General features: G+C 52.1%; 1 protein-coding gene across 1 annotated transcript in view; it reads left to right on the forward strand.

Moving 5' to 3' along the window:
• Positions 1–13,903: 13,903 nt before the first annotated feature.
• The window catches only part of LOC137306835 (histone lysine demethylase PHF8-like), a 41,594-nt gene continuing 32,059 nt past the window's right edge, over positions 13,904–23,438 (forward strand). Inside the window, exon 1 of the mRNA XM_067976233.1 lies at positions 13,904–14,030. Within this exon, the coding sequence (XP_067832334.1) occupies positions 13,933–14,030 (98 nt within the window). The 5' untranslated portion in view covers positions 13,904–13,932. The remainder of the gene's footprint in view (positions 14,031–23,438) is intronic.

The raw sequence follows: 23,438 nt of genomic DNA on the forward strand, positions 1-23,438 counted from the left end.
CCGGGGTAGTAGGGGGATTGGAGGGGGACGCCCCGGGGTAGTAAGGGAATGGGAGGGGGCGCCCCGGGGTAGGGGGATGGGAGGGGGGCGCCCCGGGGTAGGGGGATGGGAGGGGGGCGCCCCGGGGTAGGGGGATGGGAGGGGGGGCGCCCCGGGGTAGGGGGATTGGAGGGGGGCCGCCCCGGGGTAGTAAGGGAATGGGAGGAGGAGCCCCGGGGTAGGGGGATGGGAGGGGGGGCGCCCCGGGGTAGTAGGGGGATGTGAGGGGGACGCCCCGGGGGTAGTAGGGGGATGGGAGGGGGGCGCCCCGGGGTAGTAAGGGGATGGGAGGGGGGCGCCCCGGGGTAGGGGGATGGGAGGGGGGCACCCGGGGGTAGTAGGGGGATGGGAGGGGGACGCCCCGGGGTAGTAGGGGGATGGAGGGGGGACGCCCCGGGGTAGTAGGGGGATGGGAGGGGATGCCCCGGGGTAGTAGGGGGATGGGAGGGGGACGCCCCGGGGTAGTAGGGGGATGGGAGGGGGACGCCCCGGGTAGTAGGGGGATGGAGGGGGGCGCCCCGGGGTAGTAGGGGGATGGGAGGGGGGCGCCCCGGGGTAAGTAGGGGGATGGGAGGGGACGCCCTGTCTCTTTCTCCACCCCCACCCTCCCCCCTCCCAAGCAAAGAGAGCTGTTCACCCAGGGCCCCTCCATTCGTCCCATCACTGTCTGGTTTATCCTACTGTGCCCCCCACCCCCGTGCTTTCCGATCCCTCTCCAGCCTGCGCCCTCCCGACTCGGGCCTGCCGCCCGCCGGCGAGAGACGCTGGCGAATCTGTCTCGGCCCCTGGGCATCTGAAACGAGAAGAAGTGCCGCAGACGAACAGCAAGTCCGTCCGTAGCAGCAAAGCCGGGTCAGAGCCCCAGCTGGGACCCTCCAACCACTGGCGTTCCAGCCCCTCCTCCGTGTACCCATCGTGCTGTTCTAATGAAACATCTCTCGCCTTTTCCTCGTTACTTCGAAGTAGCGACGTTTGTTCTGTCTTATTCGCAAACGTTCAGTTTAGTTTCACGCTTAAAGTCCCAACTTAAAAAGTATAATCTTTTTGCAAACCCCCCACCCCCCGAATCCGTTTTGCATCAACGCACAGCCGTCAGTATAACTAGGGGAAACGGGCCGCTGACTGCACTGAAGCCAGGCGAACACCGAGACCGCCTGCGGGGGGGGGGACACGGTGTCTCGGCGCTCGGGTTTCAGTATAACTGCAGTCCCGGGGCGGAGAAACCGTTTACTTTACTTTCGAAAGTTAACCAACTGCGTGCGTTTCTGACGGTCGGGGCCCCACTCCCTAACGTCAGAACGCGTGGGGGAGAGGGGTGGGGGAGCCAGCAGCCCAGGGCAGAGCTCCGATCCGCAGCCGTAACCCGCCCTGACCTGCGACGTGACTCTTCGCAGAGAAGCCCAAACTTAATCGCATACATGTGTTTTTTCTTTTTAATGTTTTTCTTTTTTGGAAAAAAAAGAATCTTTTTGAATGGCCTTGTGAAGGGGCTTGAATGTCGGAAAGAAGCAGCAGATTAATTTATTTTTTGGTCTGCTCGATACCAAGAGCGTTTGTGCACTGTTTGTGTACGACTGATATAAGTGAGATTTCTTTTAAAAAAAAAAAGCGGGAGGGAGGGCGGGAGGGGGAAATTGTATCTTTTTAAAGTCCCGAGATCATGATTTTAACGCAAGACGAGAAAAAGAACCTTTAACCCTTCAGATGGACGGGGAGGAGGAGGAGTTTAGTTGCTGCAGGTATCCGAACGTAACCCTGTCTTAGGGACTTTGAGGCGCGACGAAGGTTGGCGTGACCTGAGGACGCTGCGCGCGGACTCTTAGAAGCCCCAGGCTCGGTGTCTGGACGATTTCTTGAAGCGAGGAGTCTATTTAACCTCCCCGACCCCCCCCCCCCCCCCCCCCCCCCACCCCCCCCCCCAAAAAAAAAAACTCGGCCAATGATAGTGGGAGGGGGGTTTTACTGGACGAATCGTGATTGCCCGTATGTGTGTGTGTGTGTGTGTAAGTTTTTTTTTAATATAAACGGACGCGCAGAGGCACGAAAATCGAGACAGAGATCCAACCACAAAATGAAAATGGGGGGGGGGGGGGGGGGGGCAGGGGGGACCCCTCACCTCTCCCCACCCCGGCCTGCCCTGTTCCGAGTGAGTGGGTTTTTGCAGGCTTCGGCCCGGAAGGCCCGAGGTGGCGTTTCTCTCCTCCCCCCCCCCCCCCCCCCCCAGGTCGCCAGTGGCCGTGGAAAGTGCCCGCCCTCGAGTCACCGCTGGCAGTCTGCCGAGCCGTAGGGAAGTGATCCAAGATTAGGACGTGCCCGGCAAAGGGGGATTCTCGGCTCCGGATTTCTTCTCCGGGGGGAGGGGAGATACGGGAGAATCTGTCTCCTTCTCCTACCCCCCCCCCCAACTCCGAAATCTTCCACTCCCCCCCCCCCCCCCCCCCCCCCAATACCAAATAAGCCCACTGAAAATCGGACCTTTACATCCACACTTGTCCTTTACAGTCCCGTGTCCCACCAGGACAACCTGGCATTTTAAGAGGGTGTCGGGGGGCGGAGGTGGGTGGGCAAGACTCCCCCCGAGCCGGAGGGATCGAATCCCGACTCTCTCTCCGACCTTACCGGGGCGGGGAACCCCCGCTCCTGCCCCCTTTCTCTCTTTCCTAGCCCCCCCCCAACAGACTTGGGGAAGTGGGAATACCGTGCCAAAGTCACCAGGTGTGAGTTTCAACTTCCAGACTTCGCGGGGTGGGGGGGGGGGGAGGAACATACCAGACACTTGTGGGGGTCTGATTGAAACATCCCGAGTGGGAATTGGGTTCCTCTGTTCGATCTGGTCACCCCCACCCCGCCAAAACCTTCGTAAAACACTATATTCCCGCGACGAGCCCCCTCACCCCTCATATCAGTTATAGTTGGACCCGTACCAAGATCGGCATTTTTTTTGGCTTTGCTTTTTTTTTAAAAAAAAACAATCCACTCGAGTGGAAATGACACCAGACGAGACCTTTCGAGAATCAGCAGCAGGGTAAAGGCTGGGCTTTTGGTGCTCAGTACCCCGTTTAACCCGTTGTCAGGTACCAATACCAGCCTTCTGCTAAAAGGCAAAAAAAAAAAAACAGCTCCTTGTACATGTGGATGTTTTGTTTAAAACAAGTCTGAGGCCCAGTTTCTCTGGAGATCCTGACCTGTGTAAAAGTCCTGTCGACCCGTGGAGTGAACTGCAATGGTTGCAAACTCCATTTCCTGCCACGAGAGGGGCCTGGACGATGTCCAGCTCGGTGAGGACGCCTGGTGGTGGAAGACGTTGCAGCCTCTCGAGCGAACCACCCGAGGGACTGACCAGATCCGACAGCCGAGAAGATAACTTTCCAACTCTCTTTTCAAAGAAAAGAAAGACGTTCCTTATTGATGATCACGGACATGCTGGAGTCACCACTGAGTGCAGACGGCCAGTACCCCCCCCCCCCTTTGGCTGGAGTCAACAGCAAGTATTGGCATCCAAGTCCTCCCGCCGCACGCACAGGCACGCGAGAGGCGCACGCACACACAGGCACGGGACACGCAAAACACGCACGCAGGCAAGCTTCAGCTTGTTGACAACGTTTTTGTAAGTTCCCTCATTCGCACGTCTTTTTTGACAACAGTATACTGTAACTCCGCTCTATCATTTCCTTCAGGGCTGGCCCTCCCTCCTCACCCCACCCCACCCCACTGCACCGCACCCACTCTCTTATCGTCTCTCCTCCAGGACCCTCCCTTCCCCCAAGTTTGGGTGGAGGGGGGAGGGCTTTTACAGTCCAAACGGACGGTATGAAAGTATCGCCCTCTCCGTCACGTCACAGGAGCAGACCGAGTAAATAGATTAAAACTTCCTTTCGCTTCCAAGACCAACGATATAACGTAAAATTAGAGCCCGGCCGTTCAGGGGTGATGTCAGGAAGCACTTCCTCACACAAAGGGGAGGGGGAGTCTGGAATTCACCCTCCCAAAAGCTGTCGAGGCTGGGGGGTCAATTGAAAATTTCAAAACTGAGACTGCTAGATTTTTGTTGGGTAAGGGGATTCAGGGTTACGGGATCAAGGCGGGGAGATGGAGTGAAGACACAGATGAGCCACGATCGAATTGAATGGCGGAACAGGCTCGAGGGGCTGAACGGCCTCCCTCCTGTTCCTAGCCACGCCCCTCCCCACTCAAAACCACGTGATCTACAGGGAGGGGTGATGAAAGCAGGTTTAAAAGAACCCAGGCCCGTATTGGTGGGGGGGAGCGGGAGAGCCAAACTGGGAAGGAGTTCCTCACCCTGGTCTCATCCTCCCAACCCCCCCCCTCTCCCCGGGTTAAAACAAAGTAGCATAGGGGAGAAAGACTCCAACCACGTTCGTCCATTTTAAGCTCGATAACGTAAACCAGAATCCTTTGATACTGCGGGCTGACCGAAAGGGCCAATTAAGTGATTGCGTCTTCCCTTTTTTTTAAGAAAAAGATATAAACATTTTGGATTTGTTCTGCGATTGTGGAATGGCCCAGCACAACAAACACGGCTAACTTGGGCAGGTGGGTAAGTGCTGGCACTGGGAACCCAGCTTTACGTAGCCCCCCTCTGCCCTCCCTTCAGAACTACATTCAATCCTCACACACCAGGAGAGTAGATTTTTTTTTTCTCTCCCTCTGCAGTTAAGGCAGGTTCGCTGGATTCAGGCGTGTCCCTCCCTCTCTGTTTGTCTGGGGAGGGGGTGTGGTAGGATTGGCCGGCCCCCTCGGCGTACCTTCCCTCCTCCCCCCCCCCCCCCCCCCCAAAAAAAAGTCCAAACTTCTCCCCCCTCCCCACCCAGACGAACGAATTAAGGGGGTGGGGGGTGCTGTGAGCCCACATTGCATCTGCACCTTCTCGCCTCCCTCCCTGATTTTGGGGTGAAAGCAAAATAGAATCAAAACTCTCCGTGTTGGGGCTGCGGTCAGTGTTTGCCCCTCTTCACGCGGGTGTTTCTGGGGTGAAACCATCCAATCACTAACTCTCCACCTGTTTCCAGTCTCTTACAATTTCCCGATGTGTACATTGTATGCAAGTGTTTATACAGTGTTGTCAGCAGACTCCCTCACTATACATACCTGTCTCTCTCGATGTGCAATACACTTGTGTGATAGCTCTCAATTTGTCACCCGCCAGTGACGGACCTGTACCCGTGTTATACAGTATCAGAACTGTGCCCGTTATACTGTGGCAGACCTGTACCCATGTTATACAGTAACAGACCTGTACCCACCAGTAACTGTACCCATGTTATACTGTGGCAGAACTGTACCTGTTATACAATAACAGACCTGTACCCATGTTATACAGTAACAGACCTGTACCCATGTTATACAGTAACAGAACTGTGCCCACTAGTACTGTACCCGTTATACACTAACAGCTGTACCCATTATACAGTAACAGACCTGTACCCACCAGTACTGTACCCGTGTTATACAAAACAGACCTGTACCCACCAGTACTGTATCCGTGTTATACAGTAACAGACCTATACCCACCAGTACTGTACCCGTGTTATACAGTAACAGACCTATACCCACCAGTACTGTACCCGTGTTATACAGTAACAGACCTGTACCCACCAGTACTGTACCCATTATACAGTAACAGACCTGTACCCACCAGTACTGTACCCGTGTTATACAGTAACAGACCTTTACCCACCAGTACTGTACCCATTATACAGTAACAGACCTGTACCCACCAGTACTGTACCCGTGTTATACAGTAACAGACCTTTACCCACCAGTACTGTACCCATTATACAGTAACAGACCTGTACCCACCAGTACTGTACCCATTATACAGTAACAGACCTGTACCCACCAGTACTGTACCCCAATGTTGTACAGCTCAAAACAGACAAGTTTGGCAGGACAGCATCTGGAATAGTCTGGGGCTGAGGTGGTTCAGAACTTAATGCGGACGCACTGTGAGAATTTCACAAACCCGCCTGTAACTGTACAAGTGACCCACCTCTTTAATGGACTGGTGACAGTCCTGGAAGTAGGTGCCGGCCGGACTTAAGTCACTCTTACGCCGCGAGTAAGGCGCCGTTTTGTTTCTCTCTCTCTCTCTCTCCACGAAGTTAGCTCGAAGGCACAAAGAGGAGATTTCTTCAGAATAACTGATGTGATTTTATTTTTTTTAAATATAACAATTATTTCTGGTCAAAATAAGTCATGCTGTAAAGCTAGAAGCACAACAGCAAACGAGAGACAACCAAAATAATGATTTCCTCTTCCGACATGAACTTGCTATTAAGCACACTAATAGTTTGGTTGGTTCTTAGAGTGCGTCACTAATATGCATGCTGACACCCTCTCTCTCTCTCTCTCTTCTCTCAAATGGAGATTGAGGCGTGTGTGTTTATTTTTTTTTTAACATTTCTTTACGAAGGACCAGAGGGCTCCAGACTCTGCTCAGGCAACAAGAGAAACAAGTTTCCAGCACCCTTGACAAGTCCGTCGTCACGTGGGGGGCCAGGAGGCCCAGCGGATATTTTTTTTTCTAAAGAAGCGAGGGAACGGGGGTTTAAGAAAAAATTGGATTTTTTTTTAAAAAGAAGTCTGAAGAAATTCCTTTTTAACTTCCAAAAGGGAATCGGTCTATCCTTGACAAGGTGGGGGGGGGGGGGGGAAATACTTGCAGAGCTATGGGGAAAGAGGGACTAATTGGACAGCTCTTTCAAAGAGCCGGCACGGGCACGATGGGCAGAATGGCCTCCTTCTGCTCTACGATTCTACGAGATTGGCGACAGCGATAATTAAAAAAAAAAATCGAAGTATTCGGAGACTGGAGCCCTGTGATTCTTTACTGGTATATTTTATAAAATTTCATATTAACGGGCGGGCAGTGAAGTTCACAAGATAGCTGAATTGCTTTTAATAACTATACTATCCGGTTAAATGAAATACACACATGGATATCGACTACTTTTAATTTACACAAGATATATAAAAAAAAGACAAATTTGAAGTCGGCGTAGATTTTTTTCTTTTCTAAAGATATATATTAAAAACCAACAAAAAAAAAGTTAATCCCACATGTATATCCTTTGCGCTCCTGTTTGTTTGACTTGTTACTGTTTTAGTAAACTATTTGATATTGTCCCGTTCTCTCCAGTACGGTGTCAACACACACTTTTTTTTTGCTGTAACAGAAAGCATTACTTGCATCGATGATTCCCTCCTCCCTCCGACCCCGTTAACCCCAATCAACGAGCTAGCGATGTTTTCAATTTTTAAATCTCCCGCCCCCCGGTTTCCTATATTTTATTTCCTCTTGGGGTTTTCTCTTCCCCCAAGACGCGTAGGCTTGAATATGGCTATTAGTCGCCTTTTATTAAAAAGGAAAAAAAAAAAACAGCTGTTATTTCTTTCTCTTTTTCCCCCCCCCCCCCCCCACTTCTCCGCGTTTATTTCTATCTGCGTACCCATATAAACGTTTTGTGAGGTGAAATTATTCCCATGGTTATTTTTGAAATGATTATTTTTTTCCCCCTCCCTGTGCTTCTTCCCCTTGACCAACTCTTCCCCCCAAAAAAAGCTCTTTGTCACACATTAGTGAACAATGTGAGGTGCAACCCTTTCACCCCCCCCTGAAAAAAACAAACCCTCTATCTCAACTGCTATTTAGTAATCGTATCGATGTTACGTTGAAAATAAGTGATTTTTTTTCTCTGAAGGGCAAACTGTGAGGGGAATCGATTAGATGTTGAAGGATCATGGTGTGCTGTATGAGGGTGAAAGATACTTACAGTGCTTAATTAATAAAAAGTCTATTCTTTTAGTATAAAACCGTGGTGCTGTCTTACTGTAATGTCGGCGGGATTCCCGACAATCGAGTGTTCCCGGTCCCTTGAACCAATGGGTCCTCTCGCCGCTGCTCTCTGATTCTTCCCGGGTCCTGGCCAATCTTCACCTTCAACACTACTGAGGGAGGGGGGCGGCACCGAGGAGCGCCGCGGCCGTCGAGGTGCCGTCTTTCAGATGAGACGTTAAACCGAGGGCCCCGTCTGCCCTCAGGTGGATGGAAAAGATCCCACAGCCATTATAAGAGGAGGAGCAGGGGGAGTTCTCCCCGGTGTCCTGGGGCCAATGTTTATCCCTCAACCAACATCACTAAAAAAACACAGACTATCAAGTCATTTATCTCATTAGTGTTTGTGGGATCTTGCTGTGAGCAAATTGGCTGCTGCGTTTCCCACATTACAACAGTGACCACACTTCACTAACAGCCAACGCAGTACTTTTGAAGTGCTTTGGGACGTCCTGGGGCGATGAAGGGCACTGTAGAAATGCAATGCAAGTCCTTTTTTTTTCCACTAAACCTACGTTTGTAGGTTCTCTCCGTACCTTTTGAGAGAGAGCTGGGCTGGCTGCCAGAAGGGACCGGGATTGCAGCATTACAAGAGGTAGGTACCGACTAATATAAGTCATGGTCGATGGGCTCTCCTGGACTAGTTTCCAGGGCTCGGAGAGGAATTTTCCAGACTTCACCCCCCACCCCCCTCCCTAATCGACTTTGGGTTTTGCGGTATGGATTTGCACCTTTGCCAGGAGACCACATCCTGTCTGACGCTTCTGTAACTCGCCCCGCGGGGAAGAAATCTGCAGGACCCAGTTACAGAGCAGGGAGAGGGAGCCGAGCACACAGCCCAGGAAGTCAATGTTGGGGTAATTCCTTACCCTTTTAACAGATTCGTAAAGTTAGAGACGGTAATATGTCTGGGAATTAACAATTTATTCTTGCTTCAAAACACTCATCTTTAGCCCCGCATCTAAAACTACCTCAGCGGGGAACTTCTAGGGGAAATCGCGAGCATAAATTAATTCAAGCCTGATCTTGAAAGCAGGCAAATTCCTACTGAGTGAAATGTTTGATCTCTTTTTTTATATACCATTATGGTCTCGTTCCTGCTGGATTCAAAAGCTCCTGGGTGTTTTTATGACCCTTAGCTAACAATCCTTTTAGCTCCATATTATTGGACCGGATTATTTATTCAATCATCTATATGCCTATCCTTACAGTACAATGTCTTCGGCCCTGAAATTCATCCTCTCCCATGTTATCGTCATTGAGAGGAAAAGAGAGGATTTGCGAGCAAACAGTTTATATCAGCTGTTCTGTATTAGAATAATGTAAAAACATATCTAAAGTCTTTTAGTCAGTTTTGAGAAAGAACGCACTCATTTGGCCACAGCCTGTTCGTGTCCCTCACAACGTCTCAAAGGGTTTCACAGCTTCCAAATTACTCACTGAAGTCACTGTTACTCGCCCCCCCCCACTCTAGTTATGGGCCGGACTGTTGATTGAAAACAATTTAATAAACTACACACCACTTCCCTTTTAGGAGGGAAAAATATTTTTCCTCCCAGATTGATAATGTGAAGAAGTTAGCAATTCAGATTTTACTGTCAACCCAAGTTGATGGGGCCATAAAGAATGCAAACAAAGCAACGGGGTTCATTCCGAGAGCTACAGAGTGCAAAAGCAGGGAAGTAATGTTAAATTTATGTAGATCCTTGGTTTGAACACGGGTGGAGTAACGTGTGCAGTTCTGGTCTCCACAAAGGAGAAAGTGCAGAAAAGATTTACAGGGATGGTACCAGAATTGAGAGGACGCAACGATCAGGAAAGATTGAGCAGGCTGCGGCCTCTGTCCTCTGAAAAGGAGACCCCCGCCCCCCCCCCCCCCCCACACCTCCAAAGCATATCCACCCTCCCGGTACGCCATCTTCCCACAGGGCAAGTGGCCAGACCCTTCAGTTGGGCTGAATGGCCTGTTTCTGTGCTATCCCCTGGACCTCCGAGTGCTGAATGTGCTGCTGCGAATAAAATTCAAGACTTGGTTTTCCTTCAACGTTAATGTGAATAAAATGTTCGGTGTGATTTCTTTCTTTTGCGCTCCGTTTTCCCTGAAGATCTGAACAAATCAAAATCATCTCTTCCTGCCAGCACGCACTGAATTTTGTGTCGTTTGGAAAGTGCTGATGTGAATCTGAACGCGCTCAGATTGGCAAATGAATCTGTTGATTTGAATAAAACTACTGATAAATTCATCAAGATTGCTGAACTGAATTTTGTTCATTTAAAATTATTAGATAATAAATAATGGGGGGGCGAGATATAAACTGCTGCCCGTTAAATAATTTTAAAATCCTCATCCTTGGTTTCAAATCCCTCCATGGCCCTCGCTCCCCCTCCCTATCTCTGTAACCTCCTCCAGTCCCTACGACCCTCCCAGATCTCTGCGCTCCTCCAATTCTGGCCTCTTGCGCATCTCTGATTTCCATCGCTCCACCGTTGGCGGCCGAGCTTTCAGCTGCCTCGGCCCTAAGCTCTGGAATTCGCTCTCTAAACCTCTCCGCCCCTCTCTCCTCCCTTAAGATGCTCCTTAAAACCGACCTCTTTGATCAAGCTTTTGGTCACCTGTCCTAATATCTCCTTACGTGGCTCGGTGTCAGATTTTGTCTGATTTACGCTCCTGTGAGGCACCTCGGGCCGTTTTACTCCGTTAAAGGTCCAGTATAAATGCAAGTTGTTGTTAACCAGGATCTGCAGACTGTGGAGCTCCTCCCAGACTTCAAACACTCCAAAACATAGATAAATGTAAAAACAATCCGACAGTTAAATTCCTGTCAGATTTGTCTGACCATAGAATCTTACAGCATAGAAGGAGGCCGTTCGGCCCGTCGTGCCCATGCTGGATGCGCAGATGAAACGTCGAACAATAACGACAAACTTTCTTTCAAAAAATGCAAGCGTTAAGGATTCATACTAATTTAATAAAAATATTTAAACCGTAAATCAATTGCATAAACTTATAATTTACGTTATTTGGCCCAATTGCTGTATCAAAAGTGTTCTAAATTCCAGATTTTTGATAAAGTAATGTGAGTCACATTGAACATTACATAGAACTTCACAGCATAGAAACAGGCCATTCGGCCCATCTGGTCTATGCAGGCGTTCATGCTCCACACGAGCCTCCTCCCTCCCCTCTTCATCTCACCCTATCCTTCTATTCCTTTCTCCCTCATGTGTTTATCAAGCTTCCCCTTAAAATCCATCTACGCTATTCGCCTCAACCACTCCCTGTGGGAGCGAGTTCCACATTCTCACCGCTCTCTGGGTAAAGAAGTTTCTCCTGAATTCCCGATTGGATTTATTACTGACTGTCTTATATTTATGACCCCTAGTTTTCGGACTCCCCACACGATTGGAAACATCTTTTCTACGTCGACCCTATCAAACTCCTTCATAATTTTAAAGACTTCTCAGTTCTGGTATCATCCTTGTGAATCTTTTTTGCACCTTCTCCAGTGCCTCTATATCCTTTTTATAGTACGGAGACCAGAACTGTGCACAGTGCTCCAAGTGTGGTCTAACCAAGGTATATGGAGACCAGAACTGCTCACAGTGCTCCAAGTGTGGTCCAACCGAGGTATATGGAGACCAGAACTGCGCACAGTGCTCCAAGTGTGGTCCAACCGAGGTACATGGAGACCAGAACTGCGCACAGTGCTCCAAGTGTGGTCCAACCGAGGTACATGGAGACCAGAACTGCGCACAGTGCTCCAAGTGTGGTCCAACCGAGGTACATGGAGACCAGAACTGCGCACAGTGCTCCAAGTGTGGTCCAACCGAGGTATATGGAGACCAGAACTGCGCACAGTGCTCCAAGTGTGGTCTAACCGAGGTATATGGAGACCAGAACTGCGCACAGTGCTCCAAGTGTGGTCTAACCGAGGTATATGGAGACCAGAACTGCGCACAGTGCTCCAAGTGTGGTCTAACCAAGGTATATGGAGACCAGAACTGCGCACAGTGCTCCAAGTGTGGCCTAACCAAGGTATATGGGGACCAGAACTGCGCACAGTGCTCCAAGTGTGGTCTAACCGAGGTATATGGAGACCAGAACTGTGCACAGTGCTCCAAGTGTGGTCTAACCGAGGTATATGGAGACCAGAACTGTGCACAGTGCTCCAAGTGTGGTCTAACCGAGGTATATGGAGACCAGGACTGTGCACAGTGCTCCAAGTGTGGTCTAACCAAGGTATATGGAGACCAGAACTGTGCACAGTGCTCCAAGTGTGGTCTAACCGAGGTATATGGAGACCAGGACTGTGCACAGTGCTCCAAGTGTGGTCTAACCAAGGTATATAGAGACCAGGACTGTGCACAGTGCTCCAAGTGTGGTCTAACCAAGGTATATGGAGACCAGGACTGTGCACAGTGCTCCAAATGTGGTCTAACCGAGGTATATGGAGACCAGAACTGTGCACAGTGCTCCACGTGTGGTCTAACCGAGGTATATGGAGACCAGGACTGTGCACAGTGCTCCAAGTGTGGTCTAACCGAGGTATATGGAGACCAGAACTGTGCTCAGTGCTCCAAGTGTGGTCTAACCAAGGAATATGGAGACCAGAACTGTGCACAGTGCTCCAAGTGTGGTCTAACCAAGGAATATGGAGACCAGAACTGTGCACAGTGCTCCAAGTGTGGTCTAACCAAGGTATATGGAGACTAGGACTGTGCACAGTGCTCCAAGTGTGTTCTAACCAAGGTATATGGAGACCAGAACTGTACACAGTGCTCCAAGTGTGGTCTAACCAAGGTATATGGAGACCAGAACTGCGCACAGTGCTCCAAGTGTGGTCTAACCAAGGTATATGGAGACTAGGACTGTGCACAGTGCTCCAAGTGTGGTCTAACCAAGGTATATGGAGACCAGAACTGTACACAGTGCTCCAAGTGTGGTCTAACCAAGGTATATGGAGACCAGAACTGTACACAGTGCTCCAAGTGTGGTCTAACCAGGGTATATGGAGACTAGGACTGTGCACAGTGCTCCAAGTGTGGTCTAACCAGGGTATATGGAGACTAGGACTGTGCACAGTGCTCCAAGTGTGGTCTAACCAAGGTACATGGAGACCAGAACTGTGCACAGTGCTCCAAGTGTGGTCTAACCAAGGTATATGGAGACCAGAACTGTGCACAGTGCTCCAAGTGTGGTCTAACCAAGGTTATACACAAGTTTAACATAACTGGCCATTCTATAGATAACCAATGAAAAAGACAACTGCATTATTCTATAAAAGATGTTAAAAGTCCGACCAATCCTCCGCCGTCCGTTGCAGCAAAGTCCACTTTAATGAGGAAACCCCAACCTGGGCTCCAAATCCCTCGACGAATCTGCGGTCGGAATGGAAGCGTGAAGAAGAAAAAAGATAAAATAAAATAAAAGACACGCTTACCGACTGAACGGGGGAAAAAAATAATAATAATTTAACGCGTAAAGAAAATAACCTCCCGGTCCTTTTGGTGGTGGGGGGGGGGAGGGGGAGGGACACTGTAGTGTCGAAAGTACCGACGGGAATCCCGAGATTGAGCCGAAGCTGAAGGAAAATGTCGGCGGGAATCGAGCGATTGAAAAAAAAAAATCCGGTTTTAAAAAGTAAATAATAATAATTTTTAAAAAATCTCCCGGGGGGGGGGGGGGGCGGGTGGTGAGAAAGCGGGGGAAGGGGAAGCGAAGCGGGCGTCGATCGCTGAAACGTCAAGGTGTGTCGAAAGTACCGCTGCGAATCGGAGCGTTGTGTGGGAGGAGGAGGGGGAGAGTTTGTGACGAAAGTGCGGCTGGGAACGGAGCGTTTTGTGGATTAGTTTGAGTTTTATTAATATTTGGGCCGGGGGGATATTGCGGGGATTTTTTTTGAGGGGGGGCGGACGGAGTTGTTGCGGGAGGTGGAGGTGGAGGTTCCCCCCCCCCCCCCGGGTGTGTGGAAAGTGCGGAGCGCGGGGCGGGCGCGCGCGCGGCGGGCGGGCGGGGGGAGCGCGCGGCCCCGCTGAAGATGGCGTCGGTGCCCGTTTACTGTTTGTGCCGTTTGCCGTATGACGTGACCCGCTTCATGATCGAGTGCGATCTCTGTCAGGACTGGTTTCACGGCAGGTGAGGAGGGGGAGAGGGGGAGAGGGGGAGGGAGAGGGAGGGAGGGAGGGAGAGGGAGAGGGAGAGGGGAGGGGACTCACTCCCGGGGAATCACAGGGGGAGGGTGACAGGCCGCGGAAAACTCACCTCATCCCCTCACCCTCACCCCCTCACCCTCACCCCCTCACTCCCCTCACCCTCATCCCCCTCACTCCCCTCACCCTCTCACTCCCCCTCACTCCACTCACCTCATCCCCTCACTCCCCTCACCCTCATCATCCTCCCCTCACCCTCATCCCCTCACTCCACTCACCCTCATCCCCCTCACTCCCCTCACCCTCATCCCCCTCACTCCACTCACCCTCTCACTCCCCTCACTCCACTCACCTCATCCCCTCACCCTCACCCCCTCACTCCACTCACCTCATCCGCCTCACTCCCCTCACCCTCATCCCCCTCACTCCCCTCACCCTCATCCCCTCACCCTCATCCCCCTCACTCCCCTCACCCTCATCCCCCTCACTCCCCTCACCCTCATCCCCCTCACTCCCCTCACCCTCATCCCCCTCACTCCCCTCACCCTCATCCCCCCACTCCACTCACCCTCTCACTCCCCTCACTCCACTCACCTCATCCCCTCACTCCCCTCACCCTCATTATCCTCCCCTCACCCTCATCATCCTCCCCTCACCCTCATCCCCTCACTCCACTCACCCTCATCCCCCTCACTCCCCTCACCCTCATCCCCCCACTCCACTCACCCTCTCACTCCCCTCACTCCACTCACCTCATCCCCTCACTCCCCTCACCCTCATCATCCTCCGCTCACCCTCATCCCCCCTCACCCTCATCATCCTCCCCTCACCCTCATCCCCTCACTCCACTCACCCTCTCACTCCCCTCACCTCATCCCCTCACTCCACTCACCCTCACTCTCACCTCATCCCCCCCCCAAAACTCCCTCACTCTCCCCCTCAATCATCTCCCTCTCACTCCCCTGACCCTTATCCCCCTCACCTTCACTCCCCTCACCTCACCACTCCCCTCACTCATCCTCACGCTCCCCTCAACTTCACTTCCCTCGCCTCACCTCACCTCTCACCCTCACCTCACCTCTTCCCCCCCAATACTCCCTCACTCTCCCCCCTCACTGCCTCCTCAATCATCTCCCCCTCATCCCCCAATACCTCCTCACTCTCCTCCCCCCACCTCATCCCCCCTACACCCCCTCAATCATTGCCCTCCCTCCCCCCCCACTCCTCTTCCCTCCCCCCCCACTCCTCTTCCCTCCCCCCCCACTCCTCTTCCCTCCCCCCCGCTCCCCACCCCTCCCACACTCGCCCTCACTTTCCCCCCTCAATCACTCCCCCTCCGCCTCACCCCAATCCCCCCTCCCTCTCCACTCCCCCCCCCCCCCCGCCACACCTCTCCACTCCCCCCCCCCCCCCCCCCCACACCTCCACTCTCTTCCCCCCCCCCCCCCACTCTTCCCTCTCTCACTCTGCCCCTCATTCTCCTCATTCCCCACTCTCTCCTCAAGGCCGTCAGCCCCGGGACCGGTCTCTGGTGCGCGGGGGGACCATCCGGTGCTGCGTGCGACCCCCCCGCGCCCCCAATGTGGCTAGGATAGACAGTGATAAACCCTTAGGGATGAGGCTGAGGGCATCCCCAGGATCCTGGGGAGGAGGAAGAGGACAGGCTGTAACCCAGGAGTCTCGCCGGGTTTGTTTGGGGGCATTGGGTTTTCTTTGACAGAGATGTGATACTACGGGACTGCCCTCACTGCACGGGGGCTAAGGGGAGGTTTTCCCTCGCGTTCCCTCCCCTCGCCGTCCATCGCCAGGTGCAGGGACGACAGCCTGTATGTTCAGTTTACAGGAACAGACAACTGTCGATGTGTCGTACTGGGACAGGCAGCTGTGCCTGTGGTGTGCTGAATAGGGAGGTTGTCTTCATGTGGATTTGGTGGGGGGCGTACAGATCACATTGAGATGGACAGCTTTTGCATTGAATTGTATTCGAGACGGACAGACCATGGATTGAGTTGTCTCGAGTAGACGGACCTTGGACTGAGATTTCACTGCCGCAGATAGTCTTTGGGTTGAGTTGTGCGTATGTTGGGTGGTTGAGGAATGGATGGTTTCTGGGTTGAGATGTCCGTGGGTGGGCTGTACTTATATTGGGTTATACAGAGAAAGAATCATATGGCTGAACAATGGATGGACAGTCAGTCCATGAGCAGACTGGACAGGGCATTGTGTAATCTTCTCCTGGATTGTGCAGGAGCAGTGAACGCAATGTATTGAAATACCCTAAGCCTTTTCTTAGACAATTTTGGAGACTTATTACAGTGGCAATATCTATGTATACAGTGATGGCTTTTCAGACATTACCTTCTTTTGGAGAGATTTGTATAAATAGTGTGTTGAGGTGGAGTTAGACAGGGTCGCACAATGTTTACATTGAGTTGGAGAGCACTGCACGGATTTAAACTGAGTTTGACAGCAACATAGTGTTGAATAAATGGGGTCGCACAGTGTTTACATTGAGTTAGACAGGGTCAGACAGTGTTTACATTGGGTGGGACAGGGTCAGACAGTGTTTACGTTCAGTGGGACAGGGTCAGACAGTGTTTACCTTGAGTGGGACAGGGTCAGGCAGTGTCTACCTTGAGTGGGACAGGGTCAGACAGTGTCTACATTGAGTGGGACAGGGTCAGACAGTGTTTACAGTGAGTCGGACAGGATCAGACAGTGTTTACATTGAGTGGGACAGGGTTAGACAGTGTTTACGTTGAGTCGGACAGGGTCAGACAGTGTTTACATTGAGTGGGACAGGGTCAGACAGTGTTTACATTGAGTGGGACAGGTTCAGACAGTGTTTACATTGAGTGGGACAGGGTCAGACAGTGTTTATATTGAGTCGGACATGGTCAGACAGTGTTTACGTTGAGTGGGACAGTGTCAGACAGTGTTTACATTGAGTGGGACGGCGTCAGACAGTGTTGACGTTGAGCGGGACGGGGTCGCGCCGTGTTTACATTGAGTCGGACGGGGTCAGACAGTGTTTACATTGAGTCGGACGGGGTCAGACAGTGTTTACGGTGAGTGGGACGGGGTCAGACAGTGTTTACATTGAGTCGGACGGGGTCAGACAGTGTTTACATTGAGTGGGACAGTGTCAGAGTGTTTACGTTGAGTGGGACAGGGTCAGACAGTGTTTACATTGAGTGGGACAGGGTCAGACAGTGTTTACATTGAGTGGGACCGGGTCAGACAGTGTTTACGGTGAGTGGGACAGGGTCAGACAGTGTTCACATTGAGTGGGACCGGGTCAGACAGTGTTTACGGTGAGTGGGACAGGGTCAGACAGTGTTTACATTGAGTGGGACAGGATCAGACAGTGTTTACATTGAGTGGGACAGGGTCAGACAGTGTTTACAGTGAGTGGGACAGGGTCAGACAGTGTTTACAGTGAGTGGGACGGGGTCAGACAGTGTTTACATTGAGTGGGACAGGGTCAGACAGTGCTTACATTGAGTGGGATGGGGTCACGCCGTGTTTACATTGAGTGGGACGGGGTCATGCCGTGTTCACATTAAGTGGGACGGGGTCATGCCGTGTTTACATTGAGTGGGACGGGGTTAGACAGTGTTTACATTGAGTGGGACGGGGTCAGACAGTGTTTACATTGAGTGGGACGGGGTCAGACAGTGTTTACATTGAGTGGGACAGGGTCAGACAGTGTTTACATTGAGTGGGACAGGGTCAGTCAGTGTTTACTTTGAGTGGGACGGGGTCAGACAGTGTTTACGTTGAGCGGGACGGGGTCGCGCCGTGTTTACATTAAATGGGACGGGGTCAGACAGTGTTTACGTTGAGTGGGACAGGGTCGGACAGTCTTTACATTGAGCGGGACTGGGTCAGACAGTGTTTACATTGAGTGCGACGGGGTCAAGCCGTGTTCACATTGAGTCGGACAGGGTCAGACAGTGTTTACGTTGAGTGGGACAGGGTCAGACTGTGTTTACATTGAGTGGGACGGGGTCATGCCGTGTTTACATTGAGTGCGACGGGGTCATGCCGTGTTTACATTGAGTGGGACGGGGTCAGACAGTGTTTGCATTGAGTGGGACGGGGTCAGACAGTGTTTACATTGAGTGGGACGGGGTCGCACCCTATTTACGTTGAGCGGGATGGGGTCGCGCCGTGTTTACATTTCGTCGGACAGGGTCAGACTGTGTTTACGTTGAGTGGGACAGGATCAGACAGTGTTTACATTGAGTGGGACGGGGTCAGACAGTGTTTACATTGAGTGTCGGACAGGGTCAGACAGTGTTTACGTTGAGTGGGACAGGGTCAGACAGTGTTTACTTTGAGTGGGACGGGGTCAGACAGTGTTTACATTGAGTGGGACGGGGTCAGACAGTGTTTACATTGAGTGGGACGGGGTCAGACAGTGTTCACATTGAATGGGACGGGGTCACGCCGTGTTTACATTGAGTGGGATGGGGTCACGCCGTGTTTACATTGAGTGGGACGGGGTCATGCCGTGTTTACATTGAGTGCGACGGGGTCATGCCGTGTTTACATTGAGTGGGACGGGGTCAGACAGGGTTTACGTTGAGTGGGACAGGGTCAGACAGTGTTTGCATTGAGTGGGACGGGGTCGAGCCGTGTTTACATTGAGTCGGACAGGGTCAGACAGTGTTTACGTTGAGTGGGACGGGGTCAGACAGTGTTTACATTGAGTGGGACGGGGTCAGACAGTGTTTGCATTGAGTGGGACGGGGTCAGACAGTGTTTACATTGAGTGGGACGGGGTCGCACCCTATTTACGTTGAGCGGGATGGGGTCGCGCCGTGTTTACATTTCGTCGGACGGGGTCAGACAGGGTTTACGTTGAGTGGGACAGGGTCAGACTGTGTTTACGTTGAGTGGGACAGGATCAGACAGTGTTTACATTGAGTGGGACGGGGTCAGACAGTGTTTACATTGAGTGTCGGACAGGGTCAGACAGTGTTTACGTTGAGTGGGACAGGGTCAGACAGTGTTTACTTTGAGTGGGACGGGGTCAGACAGTGTTTACATTGAGTGTCGGACAGGGTCAGACAGTGTTTACGTTGAGTGGGACAGGGTCAGACAGTGTTTACTTTGAGTGGGACGGGGTCAGACAGTGTTTACATTTAGTGGGACGGGGTCAGACAGTGTTGACATTGAGTGGGACGGGGTCAGACAGTGTTTACATTGAATGGGACGGGATCACGCCGTGTTTACATTGAGTGGGATGGGGTCACGCCGTGTTTACATTGAGTGGGACGGGGTCATGCCGTGTTTACATTGAGTGCGACGGGGTCATGCCGTGTTTACATTGAGTGCGACGGGGTCATGCCGTGTTTACATTGAGTGCGACGGGGTCATGCCGTGTTTACATTGAGTGGGACGGGGTCGGACAGTGTTTACATTGAGTGGGACGGGGTCGAGCCGTGTTTACATTGAGTCGGACAGGGGCAGACAGTGTTTACGTTGAGTGGGACGGGGTCAGACAGTGTTTACATTGAGTGGGACGGGGTCAGACAGTGTTTGCATTGAGTGGGACGGGGTCAGACAGTGTTTACATTGAGTGGGACGGGGTCGCACCCTATTTACGTTGAGCGGGATGGGGTCGCGCCGTGTTTACATTTCGTCGGACGGGATCAGACAGGGTTTACGTTGAGTGGGACGGGGTCAGACAGTGTTTACATTGAGTGTCGGACAGGGTCAGACAGTGTTTACGTTGAGCGGGACGGGGTCAGACAGTGTTTACTTTGAGCGGGACGGGGTCAGACAGTGTTTACATTTAGTGGGACGGGGTCAGACAGTGTTTACATTGAGTGGGACGGGGTCAGACAGTGTTTACATTGAATGGGACGGGGTCACGCCGTGTTTACATTGAGTGGGACGGGGTCACGCCGTGTTTACATTGAGTGGGACGGGGTCATGCCGTGTTTACATTGAGTGCGACGGGGTCAGACAGTGTTTACGTTGAGTGGGACGGGGTCAGACAGTGTTTACATTGAGTGGGACGGGGTCAGACAGTGTTTGCATTGAGTGGGACGGGGTCAGACAGTGTTTGCATTGAGTGGGATGGGGTCAGACAGTGTTTACGTTGAGTGGGACGGGGTCAGACAGTGTTTACATTGAGTGGGACGGGGTCAGACAGTGTTTGCATTGAGTGGGACGGGGTCAGACAGTGTTTACATTGAGTGGGACGGGGTCGCACCCTATTTACGTTGAGCGGGATGGGGTCGCGCCGTGTTTACATTTCGTCAGACGGGGTCAGACAAGGTTTACGTTGAGTGGGACAGGGTCAGACTGTGTTTACGTTGAGTGGGACAGGATCAGACAGTGTTTACATTGAGTGGGACGGGGTCAGACAGTGTTTACATTGAGTGTCGGACAGGGTCAGACAGTGTTTACGTTGAGTGGGACAGGGTCAGACAGTGTTTACATTGAGTGTCGGACAGGGTCAGACAGTGTTTACGTTGAGTGGGACAGGGTCGCACCCTATTTACGTTGAGCGGGATGGGGTCGCGCCGTGTTTACATTTCGTCGGACGGGGTCAGACAGGGTTTACGTTGAGTGGGACAGGGTCAGACTGTGTTTACATTGAGTGGGACGGGGTCAGACAGTGTTTACATTGAGTGTCGGACAGGGTCAGACAGTGTTTACGTTGAGTGGGACAGGGTCAGACAGTGTTTACGTTGAGTGGGACAGGATCAGACAGTGTTTACATTGAGTGGGACGGGGTCAGACAGTGTTTACATTGAGTGTCGGACAGGGTCAGACAGTGTTTACGTTGAGTGGGACAGGGTCAGACAGTGTTTACTTTGAGTGGGACGGGGTCAGACAGTGTTTACATTGAGTGGGACGGGGTCAGACAGTGTTTACATTGAGTGGGACGGGGTCAGACAGTGTTTACATTGAATGGGACGGGGTCACGCCGTGTTTACATTGAGTGGGATGGGGTCACGCCGTGTTTACATTGAGTGGGACGGGGTCATGCCGTGTTTACATTGAGTGCGACGGGGTCATGCCGTGTTTACATTGAGTGGGACGGGGTCAGACAGGGTTTACGTTGAGTGGGACAGGGTCAGACAGTGTTTGCATTGAGTGGGACGGGGTCGAGCCGTGTTTACATTGAGTCGGACAGGGTCAGACAGTGTTTACGTTGAGTGGGACGGGGTCAGACAGTGTTTACATTGAGTGGGACGGGGTCAGACAGTGTTTGCATTGAGTGGGACGGGGTCAGACAGTGTTTACATTGAGTGGGACGGGGTCGCACCCTATTTACGTTGAGCGGGATGGGGTCGCGCCGTGTTTACATTTCGTCGGACGGGGTCAGACAGGGTTTACGTTGAGTGGGACAGGGTCAGACTGTGTTTACTTTGAGTGGGACGGGGTCAGACAGTGTTTACATTGAGTGTCGGACAGGGTCAGACAGTGTTTACGTTGAGTGGGACAGGGTCAGACAGTGTTTACTTTGAGTGGGACGGGGTCAGACAGTGTTTACATTTAGTGGGACGGGGTCAGACAGTGTTGACATTGAGTGGGACGGGGTCAGACAGTGTTTACATTGAATGGGACGGGGTCACGCCGTGTTTACATTGAGTGGGATGGGGTCACGCCGTGTTTACATTGAGTGGGACGGGGTCGGACAGTGTTTACATTGAGTGGGACGGGGTCGAGCCGTGTTTACATTGAGTCGGACAGGGGCAGACAGTGTTTACGTTGAGTGGGACGGGGTCAGACAGTGTTTACATTGAGTGGGACGGGGTCAGACAGTGTTTGCATTGAGTGGGACGGGGTCAGACAGTGTTTACATTGAGTGGGACGGGGTCGCACCCTATTTACGTTGAGCGGGATGGGGTCGCGCCGTGTTTACATTTCGTCGGACGGGATCAGACAGGGTTTACGTTGAGTGGGACGGGGTCAGACAGTGTTTACATTGAGTGTCGGACAGGGTCAGACAGTGTTTACGTTGAGCGGGACGGGGTCAGACAGTGTTTACTTTGAGCGGGACAGGGTCAGACAGTGTTTACATTTAGTGGGACGTGGTCAGACAGTGTTTACATTGAGTGGGACGGGGTCAGACAGTGTTTACATTGAATGGGACGGGGTCACGCCGTGTTTACATTGAGTGGGACGGGGTCACGCCGTGTTTACATTGAGTGGGACGGGGTCATGCCGTGTTTACATTGAGTGCGACGGGGTCATGCCGTGTTTACATTGAGTGGGACAGGGTCAGACAGTGTTTACGTTGAGTGGGACGGGGTCAGACAGTGTTTACATTGAGTGGGACGGGGTCAGACAGTGTTTGCATTGAGTGGGACAGGATCAGACAGTGTTTACATTGAGTGGGACGGGGTCAGACAGTGTTTACATTGAGTGTCGGACAGGGTCAGACAGTGTTTACGTTGAGTGGGACAGGGTCAGACAGTGTTTACATTGAGTGTCGGACAGGGTCAGACAGTGTTTCCGTTGAGTGGGACAGGGTCAGACAGTGTTTACTTTGAGTGGGACGGGGTCAGACAGTGTTTACATTTAGTGGGACGGGGTCAGACAGTGTTTACATTGAGTGGGACGGGGTCAGACAGTGTTTACATTGAATGGGACGGGGTCATGCCGTGTTTACATTGAGTGGGATGGGGTCACGCCGTGTTTACATTGAGTGGGACGGGGTCATGCCGTGTTTACATTGAGTGCGACGGGGTCATGCCGTGTTTACATTGAGTGGGACGGGGTCAGACAGGGTTTACGTTGAGTGGGACAGGGTCAGACAGTGTTTGCATTGAGTGGGCCAGGGTCGGACAGTGTTTACATTGAGTGGGACGGGGTCGAGCCGTGTTTACATTGAGTCGGACAGGGTCAGACAGTGTTTACGTTGAGTGGGACGGGGTCAGACAGTGTTTACATTGAGTGGGACGGGGTCAGACAGTGTTTGCATTGAGTGGGACGGGGTCAGACAGTGTTTACATTGAGTGGGACGGGGTCAGACAGTGTTTGCATTGAGTGGGACAGGATCAGACAGTGTTTACATTGAGTGGGACGGGGTCAGACAGTGTTTACATTGAGTGTCGGACAGGGTCAGACAGTGTTTACGTTGAGTGGGACAGGGTCAGACAGTGTTTACATTGAGTGTCGGACAGGGTCAGACAGTGTTTACGTTGAGTGGGACAGGGTCAGACAGTGTTTACTTTGAGTGGGACGGGGTCAGACAGTGTTTACATTTAGTGGGACGGGGTCAGACAGTGTTTACATTGAGTGGGACGGGGTCAGACAGTGTTTACATTGAATGGGACGGGGTCATGCCGTGTTTACATTGAGTGGGATGGGGTCACGCCGTGTTTACATTGAGTGGGACGGGGTCATGCCGTGTTTACATTGAGTG

The sequence above is a fragment of the Heptranchias perlo genome, chromosome 45, assembly GCF_035084215.1.
Source record: "Heptranchias perlo isolate sHepPer1 chromosome 45, sHepPer1.hap1, whole genome shotgun sequence".
In the NCBI taxonomy this organism is placed as follows: domain Eukaryota; kingdom Metazoa; phylum Chordata; class Chondrichthyes; order Hexanchiformes; family Hexanchidae; genus Heptranchias; species Heptranchias perlo.